The sequence below is a fragment of the Lepisma saccharinum genome, chromosome 22 (genome assembly GCF_977018435.1).
Source record: "Lepisma saccharinum chromosome 22, izLepSacc3.1, whole genome shotgun sequence".
Taxonomy (NCBI): Eukaryota; Metazoa; Arthropoda; class Insecta; order Zygentoma; family Lepismatidae; genus Lepisma; species Lepisma saccharinum.
This window is the reverse complement of record NC_139250.1, coordinates 2,377,210-2,397,174: the sequence shown is the minus strand read 5'-3', so window position 1 is coordinate 2,397,174 and position 19,965 is coordinate 2,377,210. Positions and strand designations below refer to the sequence as shown.

At 38.6% G+C, this 19,965-nt stretch overlaps 1 protein-coding gene across 1 annotated transcript; it reads right to left on the bottom strand.

The window, feature by feature from the left end:
• Positions 1-8,918: 8,918 nt before the first annotated feature.
• l(3)04053 (lethal (3) 04053) lies at positions 8,919-19,806 on the bottom strand. Its single transcript, XM_083143983.1, has 7 exons — positions 19,593-19,806; positions 18,146-18,939; positions 16,247-16,320; positions 15,408-15,519; positions 14,081-14,143; positions 12,771-12,907; positions 8,919-9,594 (listed from the first exon to the last, which is right to left on the bottom strand). The coding sequence occupies exons 1-7, from the start codon at positions 19,756-19,758 to the stop codon at positions 9,462-9,464; spliced, it is 1,479 nt and encodes a 492-aa protein (XP_083000109.1). The 5' UTR covers positions 19,759-19,806; the 3' UTR covers positions 8,919-9,461.
• Between the last annotated feature and the right edge of the window lie 159 nt (positions 19,807-19,965).

Genomic DNA, 19,965 nt, shown 5'->3' with positions numbered 1-19,965 from the left:
TAATAATTAAAAGCTATTGAAAATATTCATTAACAATAGTGTGTAAATATTCCACTGTTATTATGTATATACCGGGGGATCCGTTTGAGATGTCAGAAAAGTAAACTGCTGTGAACAATAGGTTAATGTATGTATCTCTGAGCAGTTTGTTGTATATGCAGAAAGGGTGTAAGTTTTGAGTGAGTGCAGGTTTACAGACATCATCCATGTGGCTGTACTAGTGTGCATATAACACTCGAAAATTTCACATCCCATATGATACATTGTGCACTCTTGTGGCGTGACCACTATCTTTATCTACCATGAACGCTAGCGCCACATGGCTGAAGTCTGTAAACCTGCACTCACTGAAAACTTACATCCTTTCTGCATATATTACAACAAACTGCTAAGAGATACGTACATTAACCTATTGTACACAACGGTTTACTTTTCTGACATCTCAAACTGATCACCCAATACATCAATTGACCAAGATTTTTGGTTTAAAATGTACAAAAATTACATTAGAATATTAAATTGCATGGTATGTCAACACAAAATAAAGTTGCTTTACACAAAACTGGTACAATATAACAAGAAACTTCGAATTTTGTAAAATTTCCATGATAATTAGACTCTGCGAATGTGTCGAGAGGCATTATTGTGAAGCACATAAAAGACCAAAATGCTGCAAAGGTATCGGTAAATAAATTCAACCACTACTTCCCAATACTGATACCATTGGTGTAGGCCAATACCGATACATCAGTATCGGCTCAGCCCTAATTTTTTTATTTTAAGTCAACCATGCAACAGCACAGAGAGTATGAGAGATTGGCTTAGTTATTGTCGCATACTTCTTGGCGTGTAATTTGGAGCAAACTCTAGGTCTATGCGATGATAACAGGGTTTTGGAGCGGAGCGTGGTACGACAGCACTCCGATCTGGAGCGGAGTGGTTCGACTTTTTGAGACACGCTCCGATCCGGAGCGGAGCATGATACAACAGCACTCCGCTCCGGAGCAGAGTAGTCCGGCTTTTTGAGACACACACTTCGATCCAGAGCGGAGAGTGATACAATAGCACTCTGCTCCGAAGTGGAGGGGTTCGGCTTTTTGAGACGCACGCTCCGAATCTGAGCGGAGCATGAGACAAGAACACTCCGCTCCAGAGCATGGTGCTTTTGGCAGCACGCTTTGATACGGGTAGGAGTTATTTTTACACGAATGCTGTAATGCAACTATGAATAATGGGAATGTGCAGTACATTAAAGCTGACTTCTGTGACGGAGTGGTTATAGTGGAACCACATGCAAAAGAGCCACTCGTGTGCATCGTACTCTAGTGGTTTGTCTGAATGATCATACTCCCGCGTGGAGGGGAGGGACAGAGTGGAGCATGCTTCCTTATGTCCAGAGTAGAACGGGTGAAGGAGGAGGTGTGTGGGGACTTTTGGCTAAAGCTTGTTTGTGGTCGCTCTACAGCACAGCATCCTACGACGTCAGGGATCCGTGGGGTGGTTCAAATCCCAGCATGGGCTTGTACAATCTTTGTGTGTGTCCCTTCATCAATTTAATCATAACATCGCTCATCCCCATCTTCGCAATTAGCCAAAAGCGACAAAGAAAAGAAGTAAAATGAACCAAATTAATCAATCAATTATGCACATTAAGCATTGGCAAAACATTACAAGAATGCTGTTTTGGCTCAATAAAGAGAGAGCTATAGTATGTAAATTCTTTATTTGATGTCAGTTGAAATATGAATTACGTAAATAGTATTTCTGTATTGAGATGTACTATTTTGTATTGTGACTCTTAGATATAAGAGTTTGAATGTTGTGTGTTGAATGAGTTACGAATCGTTTCAAGCAATCACTTTTCCTGATTTACGGAGTTCCTGGTTTGTCTTTTGCCCGTTTCAAGAGGGGAGGAGGGTGAAACTGGTACTTAGCTCTTTATGCTTTCGTGGTTGAGAACTTCGCTGCCTTGCACATTTCATCTGATTTATCTGCATATGGCAGAGTCATCGCCTTTGCCAGACAGATCCAGTGTTACCTGTTGTATTAGAATTATGCTACACCAATTCTAGCTAGATTGTTCTCTTTTAAACTTATTACTTATTCGTGTTGTTCTTCACTGTCATAAAAAGAAGCATTTTAAAGCTATGTTCTCTTGTGTCATTACATGCATATTATGTGTGCTTGTCAACGGTGATATATTGACATTTAATAAAATTTTTAACTTCGCTAATACTTGGACGTCTTCAAGATATTTTCCAGGAAGGGACAAGCAACATATTTTTCCAAAAGGGGGGGGGGGGAGGGCGATGACAGTGAGGCAGAATTTCCACGTAATAGTATTACTCCCTTTAAAAAAATGCTTCAGTTTGAAGTTATCATGTTCCTGCAACACCCCTGAAATAATTAACATACTGTGACTGAAATGAAATTATACGTGAAATATGTACTTTTTTTCATTTAACTTTCATTTCCCGACGTCCATGAGTATGGAGAAATCATTCCAACCAGTCTCGGTTAATGGAATTATAAGGTGAGTAGATTTATTGAAATCAATATACAAGAACAACATAGAAAAATCCTTAATTGTTAGCTCTATGCACCATAAGCCTCGATAATCTATACTGCAATAATGGAAATCATGCAGAGTTTTCATTTATATCTCTTCAAGTAGGAAAGGTGCGCAAAAAGAATTACAAAAATATATGTAAAAGTATTTCGATTAAGTTATTTCTATGATTGTAATAAACAATGACCAATTGTCCTTTAAACTAACTATAAGTTTCAATTTGTCTTTTCCTGTTCTATTAACTTTGCCTTGCCTTCATACTTATATTTCTGATGATCCTTAATTCTAAAGAAATCCTATAAAAAATAGGACACCGAAACTATGGGAATGAGATATACTGTGATAGAGAAACAAACACAAATGCCATTACCGTGGCTCTAACCAGCACCATTTGTCGTCGAGAGGTGTACTCACATACACAAGCTCGCAGGAATATTGCACATGGAATTCATTATTTGTGTGATGTTGAATACCCAGTGATGTTTTCTGTCATATAATAGACGCTTATGAAGTGACTACATTATTAGGACTTTGCCAGATTTCAGAAGAAAAAAACACACACACACGTGAAAGATATGAATAAGAAGTTGTTCATTTGGAAATGAATTTCCAAGTTGCATTTTTTTTATGCTCTTGTGAATAGATGTATATTTCCTTCAGGATTAATTTATCACAATATACAGGGTGGGAAATAACCTTTTGCTAGGGGTCCACAGTAAAAAGTAACAACAATTAAGAAATTATGGTAATACCAAATGCTTACTATGACAATCGTGGTTAGAAAAACAAAATTAAAAGTTAGTATGTCTGCCGTTTGTTTCTCTCACAGCACGAAGATGATCAGGGTAGGAGCTCAGGAGATTCACAAACAAGTCCGTATTCCATGTCACGGAGGACTTGTTCCAGATGTGCAAGGAGTGTTGCCCAGGAATAGCGGTCCATTCTGTGTTCCACTATCATCAAGGACTCAACTGCGTCCTTCAGAATAGCCCCAAAGTGCTCCGCTGCATTCATGTCCAGTGATGCACCCAGCCATTCTGAACTGCTGAAGAAGTCAATACCACTTCGCCAAAGAAGGTCTTGGGTAGCATTTGCCTGTGAGAGAAGCAAACTGCGGACATACTAACTTCAAATTTTGTTTTCATAACCACGATTGTCGTAGTAAGCATTTGGTATTACCATAATTTCTTAATTGTTGTTACTTTTTACTGTGGACCCCTAGCAAAAGGTTATTTCCCACCCTGTACATTGCAATTATACATTCAACATATGTTGAAACGATGCCTTTTGTTATGGACTTCAGGTGGATTTAAGACTCAACAATACGCTATCAAGAATATACCTACAGTTTAAATCTACCTAAAGTGGGATTCGAGCCACTATGTCCCTCCACCAGATATCGAACCCAGTGCCCCTTGGTTACAAGGAGACACTGTTCCCACTATGTTATAGGGGCACAGCACGCTACATAATGTGTTTTTGTCAGTACACATTCGTCAATTCTCTCATTTCATCGTCGTGATTAGCAAAAAGTGGCCAAAATGCAATGCTAAGTAATAAAAATCAAATCAAATGCCATCAAGGAGGCACTTATTCCAGCAGTCCTGTTTTTCAAAATGAAACCATAAAATTCAGGACATGACCCTATGCAAGTAGGTAATATTACATTTTGTGTTTATCACGGTTATTAAGGTTTATACACATTGTTTCGGCTTATCTGCTGACTAAACATTGTTCATTACTGAAAACTTGCTTTCAGTTTGTTGTGTACAACGTACTCAATAAAAATACATTTATTTTATACATATACGCTTTCTGGCTTTCTACTCAGAAAGTTAAATATATTGGGTTGGTGCGAATGAAATGTCCGGCCCAGGTGCGTCATTGCCAAAGGCCAAAAAAATCAAAACTACAATACCTGGTTAATCAAAATAGTCGCCGTCTGCAACCACACACTTTTGTCATCGCTCAGCCAACAATTGGATTCCATGGCGAAAGAAGTCTGGAGTCTGCGACGCAAAGAACTCCTCAACGGCATGTTGCACCGCCCGATCATCAGCGAAGGTCTTCCCTGTCAGGAAGTGATCGAGATGCCGGAAGAGATGGTAGTCAGTGGGAGAGAGGTTGAGAGAATATGCTGGCTGAGGAAGGGTTTCATATTGCAACTCATGGAGAGTCTGCACCGTCCTTTGCGCGACATGTGGGCGAGCATTGTCGTGCAACATGAGGACACCATGTCTGTGGATCATTTCTGGATGCTTGCGACGAAGTTTGCGGTGCATTTCATGGAGTTCAGCACTGTAACGATCTGCATTGATGGTTTCACCTCGCCTGAGAAAGACATGATGGATCACACCCACCATAGACCACCATACCAGCAACAACACTTTCCGTGGGTGGAGAGGTGGTTTCGGAAACCACCCTGGACGTTGATCACGATCCAACCATTGTCCTGATCGTTTACGATTGTCATAGTAGATCCATTTTTCATCTGAAGTGACAATCCGATGCAGGAAACCATCCCGGTTATTCCTTACTCTCGGAGAACTGCACACCTCCAGACGGCGAGTCTTGTTGACCGGTGTCAAATCATGTGGTACTCATGAGTCCAACTTTTTCGCTTTACCGATCGCACGGAGCCGCCGAACGACAGTGGTATGGTGTATGCCTAACTCGTCTGCAATGGCACGAACACTTTTCCGAGGGTCCGCTTCCACGGCGTTCCTGGGGAGCTCATCCGAACATGATGTTGGTCGATGGCCACAGGGTTCATTTTGCAATGCTGTGTCACCGGAACGAAATTTGACAAACCAGCGGTGAATGGTGCGTTCAATTGCCATTTGTGGCCCAAATGCACTGTTAGTGTTTTTGGCGGCTTGCTGAGCAGAATGTCCCAGCTTGAATTTGTAAAGACAAATCACTCGCAATTGTGTTTTCTTCATGGTGCACCTTCAGACGACCCTGTTCAGCAACACACTGCCTACTGACTGTCTGGGTGCTCCAGCCTGTTTGCTGGACGTATACAGAGTTTATGACGTTAGACCCGTGACCTCAGTCAATCCCGGTGTTGTGTTGTTGAGGTGAGTTTCCCACCAGACGTCAAAGCGGACATTTCATTCGCACCAACCCAATAGCAACATTGCATTCGTCGTTTTTCCAAAATTTTCCAATTTTTCTTAAAACCACCATGCAGATTTCCAGGTTATTGCTTACAAACTTTAAATGTTAGATATGGCAACCAGACATTTCTCTCTCTTATAAATTCACTATCTTGTAATTTTTGCAGTAGTATATATAACCAATGAATACCTATTTTAACTTCCTGCCTTTAAAATTGGGAAACAATCCATAACAACCCTGTATTTCATACTATTTAAATTTACCTGTTCGGCTGTATACTAACAGCATTCAGATTTTCGAATTTATGCCTTCATAATATTAAACCAAATGTGGCAACCCTACATTTTTTGTTTTGCCAGTTTTCAACTTTCTAGTGTCAGGATTTTTAAAAAGTTAGATATGACAACTCTGTATTTCAAATTAAAACGTTGCCTATTTTGGCCGTGTTTACGATAACATTAATAAGCAGGATTCCGATTTTCAACTTCATGCATTCAAAAGTCGAAGAGTTAAAATTAGCAACCTGAATTTCCAATTACTTTAAACTTTCTCCTTTTGCTACATTCAAAGTATCATACATAACCAGCGTAAAAAAAAAGAAGTTAGATATGGCAATCGTGCATCAGGGAGTGTTTTGCATGAACACCTGTCTGCCTTCCTCTGTACGTACATATTGCTTTGCCTTTCCTCTGCATGCTCCTGGCCTTTGGAAGGTTAAATTAATTCTCCGCAGTAGTTTGTTACTCGAACCAATATTACGGAATAACTCACTTCTCCCGTCGTGTGGACTTTAACGTCGGGCCGATATGCCGAAGCACTTAGCCCAAACCAGAAGTCGAACCGAAATGAGTTTCAGTCGCGATCCCTGGTAGTGGAAAATTAGAGAGTGGCCCTCCAGGTTTGCCACACTTCTTCTACGCTTCACAGTTGACATTGCACGTTGTACGTATGTGGTTGATTTCGTCTTTCCTGGTGTATTGTGTAAGGATTATTCCTTGCTTACTGCCAACACTGTAGGTGGGTGACGTGATCTTGACTGGACTGTTTTCGTGGCGTTAGCTTTCTTAATAATCAGTCTAATAACAATAATAACAGGCAGAGTTCAAATGCCATACAAATTCCACAAACAAAATTGCTAATGTACTCAGAACCTTTGATCGTTAGTTTTCTGTATACACTCATATTATCCACGCTCGGAGCGCTCCGGAACAGAGTGGGCAAGTTCTTAGAATATCAATCCTCGCTCCGGAGTGGAGTGAACCGTACCCTTAAACTTCACTCTGGAGTGGAGCGAGATATTTTCCAACTTCCTCTGCTCCAGAGCAGAGTTAACAATTTTTCCGATTCCCGCTGCTCCGCTCCGGAGCGGATCAAACTATTTTTTAGAATCTCGCTCCGCTCCGAAATCCTGGATGATAAGACTTGCCCGTAACCATGCCTAGATGTTATGTGCAGTAATGAGGGTGTTCACCATTGAATTGTAAAATAAATGGTGTGGCATAAAAATGGGCTTTTATAAATGCAAAGAAACTAATACACTATTTTATTTTATAAAAAGTACAAACACATCAAATACATCAATACACATTGCCATTTGCGAAATATGCACAGTCATATTGGAAATTTTGTCCTGGAGGTGACCAATATTTCATCGTTGACACTCCGACAATATGCGACTGAAATAGTGCATGGAAAGTTCAAATTTCTGAAATCTGTCAGTTTCTGCTTGAATGGACTTCCCTTGCTACAAAGTTCTTCCCCCACATCCTGATTGCATTGACCGATGGAATAGGATGGTGTCCCACCCCCCCGAGATTAAAAAGTTTAAAATAACATCGATATTATCATGTTGCAGCGGCAACAGAGCCACGTTTTTTATGGATCACCCTCACAGCTACAGCACATTGAGCTCCGCTCCAACGATCCATGTCTGTAAATGGTGTACATTGGTGATGCAAATGGCAATAAGTGTTGCCAACTATATTAGAGAAAATCTCCCAACGAAAACGAAAACACCCATTATATCCTGAAGGCAAACTGCTGTTAACAGCCCTAAAGTTTTGCATGCAGCTCAATAAAATTAATGAAACCAGTCCAGAACGAACAAGGAATTCAGATCTTTATACACCTACAAATGTTCAATGTGTGCACCATGGGTGACACGGTACACATCGACGAGTCTAGTTCTTGCCACACTCGCATCAACATGGGCCTGTCGATAGAGTCTATCGCTCCAACGATATGCTCCCTTAGGGCTGCGATATCATGCAGCATCGGTGAGATGAAACACCACAAAAAGAAGTCACCAGGTGTAAGGTCCGGTGATCTTGGGGACCAAAACATTGCACACAACACTGTGGGTGATTTGAGTGTTGCCTAGTGGCAGGGATATGAACTCTCAGCTTAACGAAACCTACACGCACAAACTGTTTGCGTTCTTAGATCGTTCTGGACTTTTTCTTTAACGTAAGTTCCAGTAGTTTAATTGCAATAATTTTTTGAAACCTCTCAATTATTATGAAACACCAGGCACATTCAATCATGATGGTCCCAAGAGCAAAATATCATAAAATGTTCCTTGATTTTACATTTTCCAGAATTTTAAGTGTCTTCAGCTTGCCCCCTGAAAAACTTAAAATCGAGGTTCCACTTGAGCTGCTCCACATTATTTCTCAAAAGATAAGTGGGTTTGAATACTAGCCAGGGCATGGGTGTTGCTTGCGAGTGTCTCATCATCGTGATTAGCCAAAAGTGGCAGAAAAGTGACACTAAATAACAAAAATCATTCAAAAAACAGCTGATGTATATTCTCGGTGAACATCAAAGGTAACATCGTCTGGCTTTGGAAAGGTTTAGATTTTCAAGAATATACATATTTTTACCCTATATATGTATCTGTTATTCAGAAAATTATCTTTTTAATTTGATTTTTCACCAGATTGCTTGTTTCTAAGTATCCTCTTTATCACTTGAAAATAAAGCTAATGTTTAAAGTTTCATTAGATGTTTGAGTTGGTGTTTAAGTCCACTTTGTGCACAGTAAGGCTAATCGGGATTGGACCTACAGTTTAAAGTGGAATCTGAACCTCTATGTGCCTCCACCGGGTATCAAACCTGGGACCCCTTGAGTACAAGGTGACGATGCTACCAATGTGCCATCAGGGATGCCCCCGTTTCATTAGATGTGTCATACCAATTATGTATGTCTGAAGTAATTAAAAGAAGCAAAATTAATACAAATCCATTTATTGGAATTAATAACAATTATTTACTTTTTACATGCAAACAATAATATCTTTAAAATATTGCCTAGAACAGAAAGAACAAAGCTGCAATTCATGCCGTTTTACTACTGCAACTCGGACTGCATTCACAAAACCTACATCCAACTAAAACGATCTCACTGGCACTGAAATGATCCCCATCTGGAGGAGACACAAAAGAACGTTAACTGATCGTTTCACAAATAGCACTTTCATCACACACGGACTCTACGTGAGCAATTGTTGACAACACATGGATTACCATTGTACAAAAAGTTACATCATCCTTTACGACACACTGAAATACAGGAACGTAGCAAAATATATCCACAAAAGACCACACGCTCACCTTATCAAAATCTCTCTCGTGACCCTAATACAAAAATTATAAAAACGATTCAGTACGTACATGCACACGCACACTTACACGTACTAACTAACACAGCCCGTGGTTTTTCGTATTCGTAGAGTGTCTCTCTTCATATGCTGTATCCGAGAAGTGGGGCAAGTCACAGTGCTGGACCGGCTCGATCGTAATCGTCTACGTCGCCCAAAATGTCGTCCGTTCGCTCCTGAATTTTATACATGTTTTCAAGGGTCGCGGCAATTACATGAAGGTTTTCCACTCCACTTAGTAGCTGCCTGTAAAGAAATATATGCAAGGAATTTTGAATAGTGCTAACACTGGAAACTGTCACTGCTGCCAACACTGACCAAAAAAAAAAAGTTGACATTAATAAACACTCCCCAGATGTTGATTTTATTGTTGCTCAATACACATTTGTTAACCATTATTACGGACAAATTTTGGTGAAATAAAAGACAATTATTTGCATGCAAAAAGAACCGAATGTCTGGTTCAAATGCACCAATAAAGTTTAACTGATACAGATAACCAGCATTTTACCAATCCAGTATAGCAGCATTCCAGTGTTACGTGCACAACATTTTACACACAAAATTTAAGGTTCTAGACATAATTGGATTAAAATAATCACACTGAGCTGATTTCATAGAATTATGAAGTACTTTGTGGTGTCTGCTAAAAGAGTTGCAAAAAAAAGCCAGCTTTTTTTCCCGATAAAAAGCAGGCTTCTTTGAAGAAGAAAAAACTGGAAATTTTGGCTTTTTACCAATTACAGCTAACCTATTTCACTTGAAGTTACTGTTAAGAGTTTACAGGTTTGTAGTGTCATATTTTACAACTAGCTAAAAAAAATGTACATCATGTAGCAGCCAAAAGACAAATATTGGTCCCAGTGGACATATATTGCATAACGGTTCAGATACAATTTTAACCCTAGGGAACCGGGGAGTTGAGGGGAAGGCTCTATTTTTTAGGTTTTCCAACAGTTTGAAAATAATAAATTACATTGTTTCCTAGGATGTTCCAAATATTCCTTTATTACTTTTGTTCATAAAGACATAAATGTAATGTAATTAGGAGGCAAAATGCACGTGGTGGGCATATCAGGCGCCATCTGTGAATGTATCTCATTCGAGACACTCATGCCAGTGACAGTGTATAATTGATTAGTAATGATGGCAATTATTATATTTAATAAACAAATACACTTCTGCAAGCTAGAATTAATAAAAATTATTATGGATTTTGTGAGTTTAGTGAATGATAAAATATAGCCTATGTGAGACATGTAATAATTGGTTATTATTTTTTATTAATGATAGTAATTTTTGTAATTATTATAATTAATAAATAACTGCTTATGTCATCAGTAAAGGAAGCAATGATTCAATAATAAAATGGTTTCTTGTATTTTAGTGATAAAAAAAGTGTCGCCCCCCCAATATGTAAGTTTCTCGTACGGTACGGGTAAGCTAGGGTTAAAACTGAACATGTAGTCCTGATGAGAACATCTAACCATGCAATGGACTTAAAACAAGCTTTTACATGCTTGTGTTTCAATTTAAATGTTGAGGGGAATAAACAACGCAGTTGATAATATAAGACGTAAACGAGTTACTAAAAATATAGCCGCGAAACTTACTTACCACGGTCTATAGAAAACCAGGGGCAGGGAACCAGTATATCCACCCACCCCAACATAAAGCCAATGCATGACTTAACTTCTACAGAAGAGCTTTCTCCCACTGTTCAAGTGAAGAAGATTTGAAGGAAGAAGTTACCATAGTGACGGACATAGGACTTCAAAATGGATACACAGTACATCAACTCTCTACATGGTGCAGCAAAGCAGAAATGCAAGTACGATAACCTAACCTACACCACCCGGCCAGCAGTAATAAAGCCAAATGGATTCCCTTCCCTTACCACCAGACTACATCCAACCGCCTAGCCAAGACCTTGAAACAATATGACATCAAACTCTCTCACAAACCAATGAAGAAAACAGCCAGTGCCCTAAGCAAACAAGAGATCATTCCTTTCCCCACTAGACAACCCAGGTGTATATGATGCCCAGTGTGAGTGCAACTCCATCAGATCTGTCAACGAGCGTATACAACAGCATTTAGCAGATGCAAAAAAATTCCAACCCACCACCGGGCTAGCAAGACACCTAAAGTTCAATAAACACAGGATCCAACAAGTTTCAGTTAGGAACACATCTCCCACCCTCACACCAAAATCAAAGAGACGCATGCAATTATGCACTTTCCGCACGAGCTGAACATCGACAGTGGTCAGGCTCTCATCATGTTTGGCTCCCGCTATTACAACAGCTCAAACCCATCACGTGCAGCAGACGAAATGGCTACACCAGCGCCCCTAGCAGTAGTCGAGGAAAGAACAACAGGAACCGGAAGTCAACCTAACAGTGAAGCATCGAGTTCCCAAGTGGATGGTGGCAGAGGGCATCGAAATTAATAGAACATTTACAAGTAAGTTTCGCGGATATATTTTTAGTAACTCGTTGATGTCTTATATTACATGTTGATGTTATAAAATATGAAACAAATGTTAATATCAAAATATTCAATGTTTCGGGACAATTAAAAATCTGTAATGTTCACAACATACATGCAGAAGTATAAGTATTACGTGAATGTGTGTATATATATCCTGTTTAACGGAGCTTTCAGATGGAAGCGACACGTGGCTGCAGATGCTAGTAACTCTTGTTGGTGAAATGTGCAAATTATATGCATTGACAAACATCTAAACCTTAATGCAATTAAAAACAATAATAATTTCCATTTTAATTCAATTTGCTATTAACGTGGAGTAGGACCACTTTTCGTGGAATGTCCGTATAAGATTATAAGTATTTTTGTAGATGAATTTTATTGTTAAAAGCAACCGAAGTAACAAATTTACTTTAAATTAAAGAGTACAGACATATTGGATTTGTGAAATTTGTGGCAATTTAACCGATATCTCTGTCAGCTGATACTGATTATAATCTGTACCCCATTCCTACACATTATCAAGAAGGACCTAACACCCATCAAAATCTCACTTGTTAGGAAGTAATCCTATTTGGAAATCTTTCAATCAAATATGTATTGAGTTTGAAATGATGGTATGTCCACACTTAACAACAATCCTAGTATAATAACTGCAACACTGATTAAACTAAAAATAAATGTCTCATGAAGCGACTGTGTGTTTTCTTGAAAGACTACATATTAAAAAAAAGGAGACATGTTTAAATGCTTGTAACAATCTTCAACGAGAAGAAATAATCTTGGAAATTTATTTTATAAAATCAGCTACATAAATGACTAATTACGGTTAAAAATTAAATGCAATTTTACCAATTCACCCTGTATATCGACACTCTTGACACCTTAGCATTTGAAATCCACTCTCCGTGGTGCAAAATCTTGAAACTTACCTCAATGAATGTTCAGCCGTGTTGGCAGCTCCGTGCAATTGTTGTGCAATGCTGTGTGTGCGAGGATCGTTGTCGCGGACACCAGGCTGCAGAGACCGTAGATGCCTGTTCTCCTTTCTCAGATCAACGACTTCATTCTGAAAGACCAAATTTTCACCTCACCAATTCACCCAGTTTCTCAATGCATACTTCAACAATAGATAATGATAAACTACTGGAACCAGCGTCACTTTATTGCACTGTGATTGCACATGTCTTTACAGTGTGGGGGAACGGGTTGCAAAGGCCTAAGAAGTACATGAACTGGCCACTATAATTTATGAAACATCCCCTTCAGCCAGGTTTTTCTATAAAACTAAAAGTATTTCAGACACCAGCTTCTTTTTTCTGGCAAATATTGTCTAAGAATGCTAATGTAGAGCTACACACTTTGAAATTATCATATTAAAACATTTAATTTATTAATTAATACAAGATTGGATTAAAAGTAATAATTATTTTGTCAAAGTAGTATTCCTAGAGGCCCAACAGGTAAGAGCATGAATAACCATGCAATACATTCTAGCATATGTTCGACTCTACCATATCACCACAGATTATAAAATTCAGCTAGCAAGTATGATTTCTTTTTTCCCAGTAATGGCATATCCTATTGCACAATCAAATCGCCTTTACTTCAACCATCATGAATTATAATGGCATGTTTATTATTCGGATTTAATGATACATGTGGCACAAACATTAAAAAACACACACTGTACTCGTTATTTTTTTAAAAAAGGTAATGATAATTTCCACATGGGAACACAAAATATTTAAAAAAAAAAAACAAGGACTCAATTTGAAAATTTAGTTGCCATGGTGACCAGGAATCCTGTATGTTTCTACCCCTCTGCCTTCAGGCATGATGGTCTACTCTGTAGGGTGACTGTCTACAAGGCGTGAGGTCCAGGTTCAATTCCTCGGGTGTGCGATCTAAGGTAGTGGTAGACAAAACTAAAAATAATTCAGGGCCAGCACTTTTTTTTCAAATACAGGCTAGGAAAACCACAAATCCAACAAACAACGCTTAAAAAAAACGTGATTTATTAATTAATACAAGACTGGATTAAAATTAGTTAATTCTTGTGTTGGAGTGACCTCTGCTTAGATGGCTCTATTGGTAACAGTATGAATAAGCAAGCAATACATTTTAAGATATGACTAATGCTACCATATTGCTGGTAAAAAAAAATAAAAAAAATACTTGTTACCACATTTGTTTTGGTTAGTTTTATTTGGGACATCCTCTATATATTCACAGAACTCACCATAAGAATTTTCATCTCTGCTTTGAACTTTGCCACTTGTCCCTCTGCTGCAACTGCTCGCTTCTGGAAAGGAGAAAGAAGACATTAAAAAAAATGGAAAAGCATGGGTCAGTAAACAAATAATGGCTATTTGCATGAACATTTACAGCTGAATATATGTAAACTTTGAACTAGTCATGTTTTAAAACATTTAAATCCATGCAAAAGTCTTGTAGTAAATAGATACCATGCAAGAAAGACTGAACACTATTTTTTCATTATCTCCATCATTCCTCAGTACTTAAGTTTCAAGCTATCTTGGAGGCATACGTATTCAATTGTGTTTGTTACTTCATCCATTTCACAATTTGTAATTACTGCGATTAAGTTAATGCAATATACAATACTATTTTTTTCAAAAAAATCCTGTTTTGATATTTTTCCATGTAAAATTGAGAAACTCAAGATTGTAACTAACTTTTTTTATCAAATTGAAATTAGTTTCAAGCCAACTTTATGCACAGATGGGCTAATAGGGACTGAATTTACAATTCAGAGTGGGATCCAAACCACTGTGCAATGTGCCTGAACCTGAAATCAAACCCAGGACTCTCTGATTCCAAGGCAAAGAAGTTACTACTACACCACCAGGGATTTCTACATCAAGATTGTAGAAAAACTGATAGTTTGTTACCCAAACTTTGAATTGGATTGTTGTTTTAAGCCCTCTATGCACAGAAAGGCTAATCAGGACTGGTACTACAGTTTAAAGTGGGATCCGAACCACTATGTGCATCCACAGGGTATCGAATCCGGGACCCCTTGATTACAAGGCGTACAAAACTGTACTTGGCATCAATAAAACCATTAATCATTCGCTCTTCATGGTACATATACAGAAAAAAGTTACAAAAGTCTCCCACATTTTATGTGTTTCCCCCATGTTGCTCCTCTGAAAAACGTAAAATTGAGGTGTCACTGTATGTCTGTAGCTAGAAGTGGAGTTCCTCAGCTTTGTCGCTTGGAAAAAAAATTGAAGGACTTTTAAATCTTATTTTGAACCAACGTAACCTGGTTAAAACATCTTATTGATTTGTTGCTGGCCTCACAACCATAAATAGCTGAGATCCACACGACTGACGAATGCAAAAAGTTTGCACCTATGTTATGAAATTTAGTGATATCGAACAGCGCACATATTTTGACATCACCATTCTTGCTTTTCATGAAATAAAAAAAATATTCCGTAGGACCAAGACTCCTGACATGCTTAGTCTTGGAGAAATTAGCTGTGCATTTAGTAATTAATAAAAATGAAATTTCTATGTGTACATAAACAGTTAAATACCGTGGTTCTCTTCAGATTATCTTCCACATTCTCGATCGCCTTCTCTAGAGTTTCCGTTTCCTCGGTGTCCTTCTCATGCATGGACGACAGTCTTTGTTCCAAGGACATTCGCCTGAAAAGCGGACAAACACATTAATCGTGTAGCCTGCAATAATTGCAACATGTTGTAAGGTAGAGTATATGGAAAGAAATCTCTCATTGAATCTCACGATTTCTACACCAGATGATAGTAATGAGATTACATGAATATTTACACTTCAATAAATTATATTACACAAACTAGTAAGAGGTCATAAAATCCAGTTATTATTTTGGTACTTGTCAAAGTAAATTCACTACAAAAAACTACAGTTAATTTTTCCGTGCAGTTTTTGTTCACGATTGATTTTGCCACCTGTCTGGTAGCTTCGTCAGGTTTGGTTTGATTTGCTGTATTAAGTCCACTTTATGCACAGTAAGGCTAATCGGGACTGGACCTACAGTTTAAAGTGGGATCCGAACCACTTGTGCCTCCACCGGGTATCGAACCCGGGACCCCTGGATTACAAGGCAATGACGCTACCACTGTGCCATGGGGAGGCCCTAGCTTCGTCAGGCATGTACTGTCTTGAGGCAAGTCTGTCTCTCTCTCTCTCTGAATCGGGAAGTGGAAGGCATTATTTCAGAAGAAAGGAAAGTTACCAGACAATGTAGTCCATGTAAATGTAGCAGAGTTTTGCTAAAATATTTCATAGATTCACTAACGAGATGAGAATACTAAAACAGTTATTACTTAATTGTGACATTTGCTTTTGCCATGTGATTTTGTCATAGTTTTCTAGGATAACATGGAATTTTACCTCCTCGTTTCTTCTGCTAGCTGCCTTCTCACAATTTCCAGTTCCCTCTGTAGTCTGCCATTCTCCTCACGCAACTGAAAATAAAAACAAAATACTTGTAGACATTAATAACTAATGAACACTTAGTGACTGTGATGCCTTGACTACTTGCTCAAAAACATGTATGCATATACAGGGTGTTTTGCTTAGGACTGTACAAAAAGAAAAATTCCAAACACTGAAACCATTTGTTCAAATGACTGAAAGTTGGTATCACTATGAAGAGTAACTGAAAAACGTTTTAAAGAAAATGCACTGTGGCATGCTGCACATTCCGAGACGGTTGCCATGTGGATGCCACAACAGAAAGTTTTGTTTTTTAGAACTTGCAGAATTGAAATCTGTACATGAACATGTTACAGGAATATGCTGCACCTTAACTTCCAGCAAGACAGAGCCCATGCTACTGGGCTAAGGAAGTCCCACGTTTCTTCGATGACCACTTCAATCCAGGGTGGATTGGGAGAGTATATTGGATCATGACATGGCCACCACGGTCGCCGGACCTTACTGCGCTCAACTTTTTCTTGTGGAGTTTTGTTAAGGACAAAGTGCATGTTACAAAGGTTCAAAGTCTGCCAGACTTATGTGAAAGAGTTCATACTGCAGATAATGCGATGCAACAAATGCTAGAGAATGTATAAGATGAGGTAGAATATAATTTAGACACTTTGCCGTGCCACCAACGGTGCACATATTGAAGCATACTAAGCATGCATTTTACCCAGCAATATTTGTAAAAATTCAACAAACATTAACAACATATAAATAATAGTTTTTATGTTTTATCAGTTTGCAATGTGATAGCTTGAAATCTAAGGTAATACTTTCATATAGGTGAGACACCTTCGAAACATTTATTTCCCACTCTTTTACATTGATAACATACTACTATGCATTGCAGAACATTTATTTAGGTGAAGTAATTTCTAACGAAAATAATGTATATTTCTTACATTACCGAGTACTTACTGTTCTTCATTATTTCCACACACAATATGGCGATAGCGTACCCCTTCATCGCACGTTGTGCCAGTGTTTTGTCGATTTGAAGTGTGCATGCAGTGTTGCAACCTTGTTTTACGAAGAATACCTACTTTCGTGCCCAGATTTTTTTTACGAAAAAAAGTTCAATGTTTGGCATAAAGAGTAATTATTAAACCACTGGCGTTAGCCCCACAAACCATCCACGGGTAGCTCCAATAATTCACGATAGCCCCACGAACCATCACGGCGACAAGGAATGCGTACGGGGTTAGATTAGGCCTGTTAGATTAGGTTCCATTAGCACTCATTTCGTTTGATTTAGCATATACGGACAACATCGGGTTTTTTTTCTCGATGAAACAAAATACACGGAATTCCTGCATTCCACTTCTTTCTTCATGATTCCGTGTTGAATTAAAAATTCAACACCATCTTCCACACCTGGCAACAACTTCACGGCGCATCCTCGACACGTCATCTTGTAGCGATAACACAGTGTGGTTTGAAACACTGACTACGGGGTTTACGTCATCTAACACATGGAACATTGTGCTCTCATGCAGAAAGCAAATGGCAGCAGCAGCAACAGCATGTCGGACAGAGATTTTCGCAGAAAACAACATGCATTTGCATTAAAATGAATCAAAACTACATTCACGAATTTCCACAAAGCTACAGAAAATGATTTGCGTAAGTACTTTCTCCTGTAAAACGTAAGAAATCCATCTCACCTATATGAAAGTGTTACCAAATCTAATAACCTGAATAATGACCTGATCATATGTATGAAGTAAAATAGGAACATTTATATGCGATGGAAACTGGACTACGCATTCTCTTTATGGAGCATAAAACTAAGGAAACAATACTTACTCTCTGGTGGTCCTTGTCTGGTGACTGTGGATTTGAGGGTCCACTGCAAGCTATTTCAGAAGTATTAGTATCCTGAGTGGTATCACCGGCACTTATGTGACTGCTATGCAATGCACCATCGGAAAGAAAATCAGGTAAGCTCTTTGACACGTTAACATCACTATTTTGCTGAGAGTTTCTTGAACCTCCGGATGTAACTCCAGAAATATCTTTTGGTTCGGCGACGAGCGGCAGGTCAAACGGTAAACCACAATTTCTAGAGTCTATTGCACTATTTTCAAAATTTGGCAGGTCGAGCGGAACAGAATTGTTAGGTCTATTTTCACCCCTTGAACCCTGATCTCTGTTCAGAGACAAATCGAGGTGCAAATCACTGAGCACTTGTTCCTGAGCGTTCTGTTCATGTTTGTTTCTCCTGTGAACTTTCCTTCCATCGGAAATGTTCCCAATCCCGTTTCCTGCACCATTCACGCCATCCAATGCGAAGTCCGGAAGATTATCGAGATCGACCGGAAGCTGAGGCGAGTGCTCGTCAGAATTGTTCATGTAACACTGTTCGATAACCAGATGATCCTGTACAAAATCTGGCAACACTGCAGTGATTTCCGGTGTACCAACCATTCTAGCACTGCTGCTCCTGTATGTGCTGCCAGCAGGCTCTGGAGATTTCTCTTGGGAAGAACTTGTGTAGACTTTAGGCCGAGCGCCTGTCCCAACATAGGAGTTGCTGGAATCATTCTTCAAGAAGTGTTTGAAAGAAAATGGATTTTCTTCACGTCTGCTACTTTCAGAGGCTGTGAAGTGATAAAACTAATGCATTAATTTAGAGAAAAAACACTTGGGGAAAATTATTTTGTAACCCTAAATAATTATTGATAATCCTCTACTTACAAATAATTATTTGACCAAGTGATATCTCCTGGAAGTAAATATTGTTTCCACAAATGCATGGTATTGCTACTTATTAATGCTTCGATCAAGGTTACAGTTTTTGTTCCTCAGCGTGTGCAACATTTCCATCATTCCCCACATCAATAAACACATAAGTGTGTTTGTTATCATTTAACCTACTATGCACACTATCACATTATTTTATTATTGTATCTTTAATTGAACAACATTGCTTTTCTCACTAGTGAGTGGCTGGAATATGCCCTGTCCTGTGTGTTATTAATTATTGCCATCCGCTCTTAAAAATGACATTTTAAAATTTGGAAATATTCCGTGGCTGTAACCCTTTTTGCAGGAAAATGAAACCACATAAACATTAGTTCCTTTGAACAAATAGGTTCACTATATAAAAATTCTGAATGCGAAATGCTTGCCAATACTTCAAATATATACATTATAAAGCGAAAACTTTGAACTCGCATTGATTGGATAAAAAAAAAGTTACATGTCAATTATGAGTACTAATTCAATAAACTCAAACAAGTCAGTCACTAACCTTTCTTCGAGGGAGGACAAGAGCCAATACCCAAGTCGGGCCTGAGAACATTTGCTTCGTTTTCGTTTGTTTCTTCGTCGTCATGTTGTTCCCGATTTCGACTTTTCTTCTTCGAGTACTTGTAAAAAGAATAAGGATTGTCTTCATCCTTACTACCTTCCGCCATAATCACGCAAATGACGTATTTATTTCCCTCGCCTTCAATTGTTACGCTATTCTCTGGCAGTGTTTTGTTATTTACACTCAGTGGTGCTAGCCATTAAATTTGTAACTAAATGTCAGCTTAAAATAGTCTGTAGAATAACTAAAATCAGAGAGACAAAAATAGCTGCGATAGATAAAACGAAAACCCCATAGTTTAAATATTTCTGAT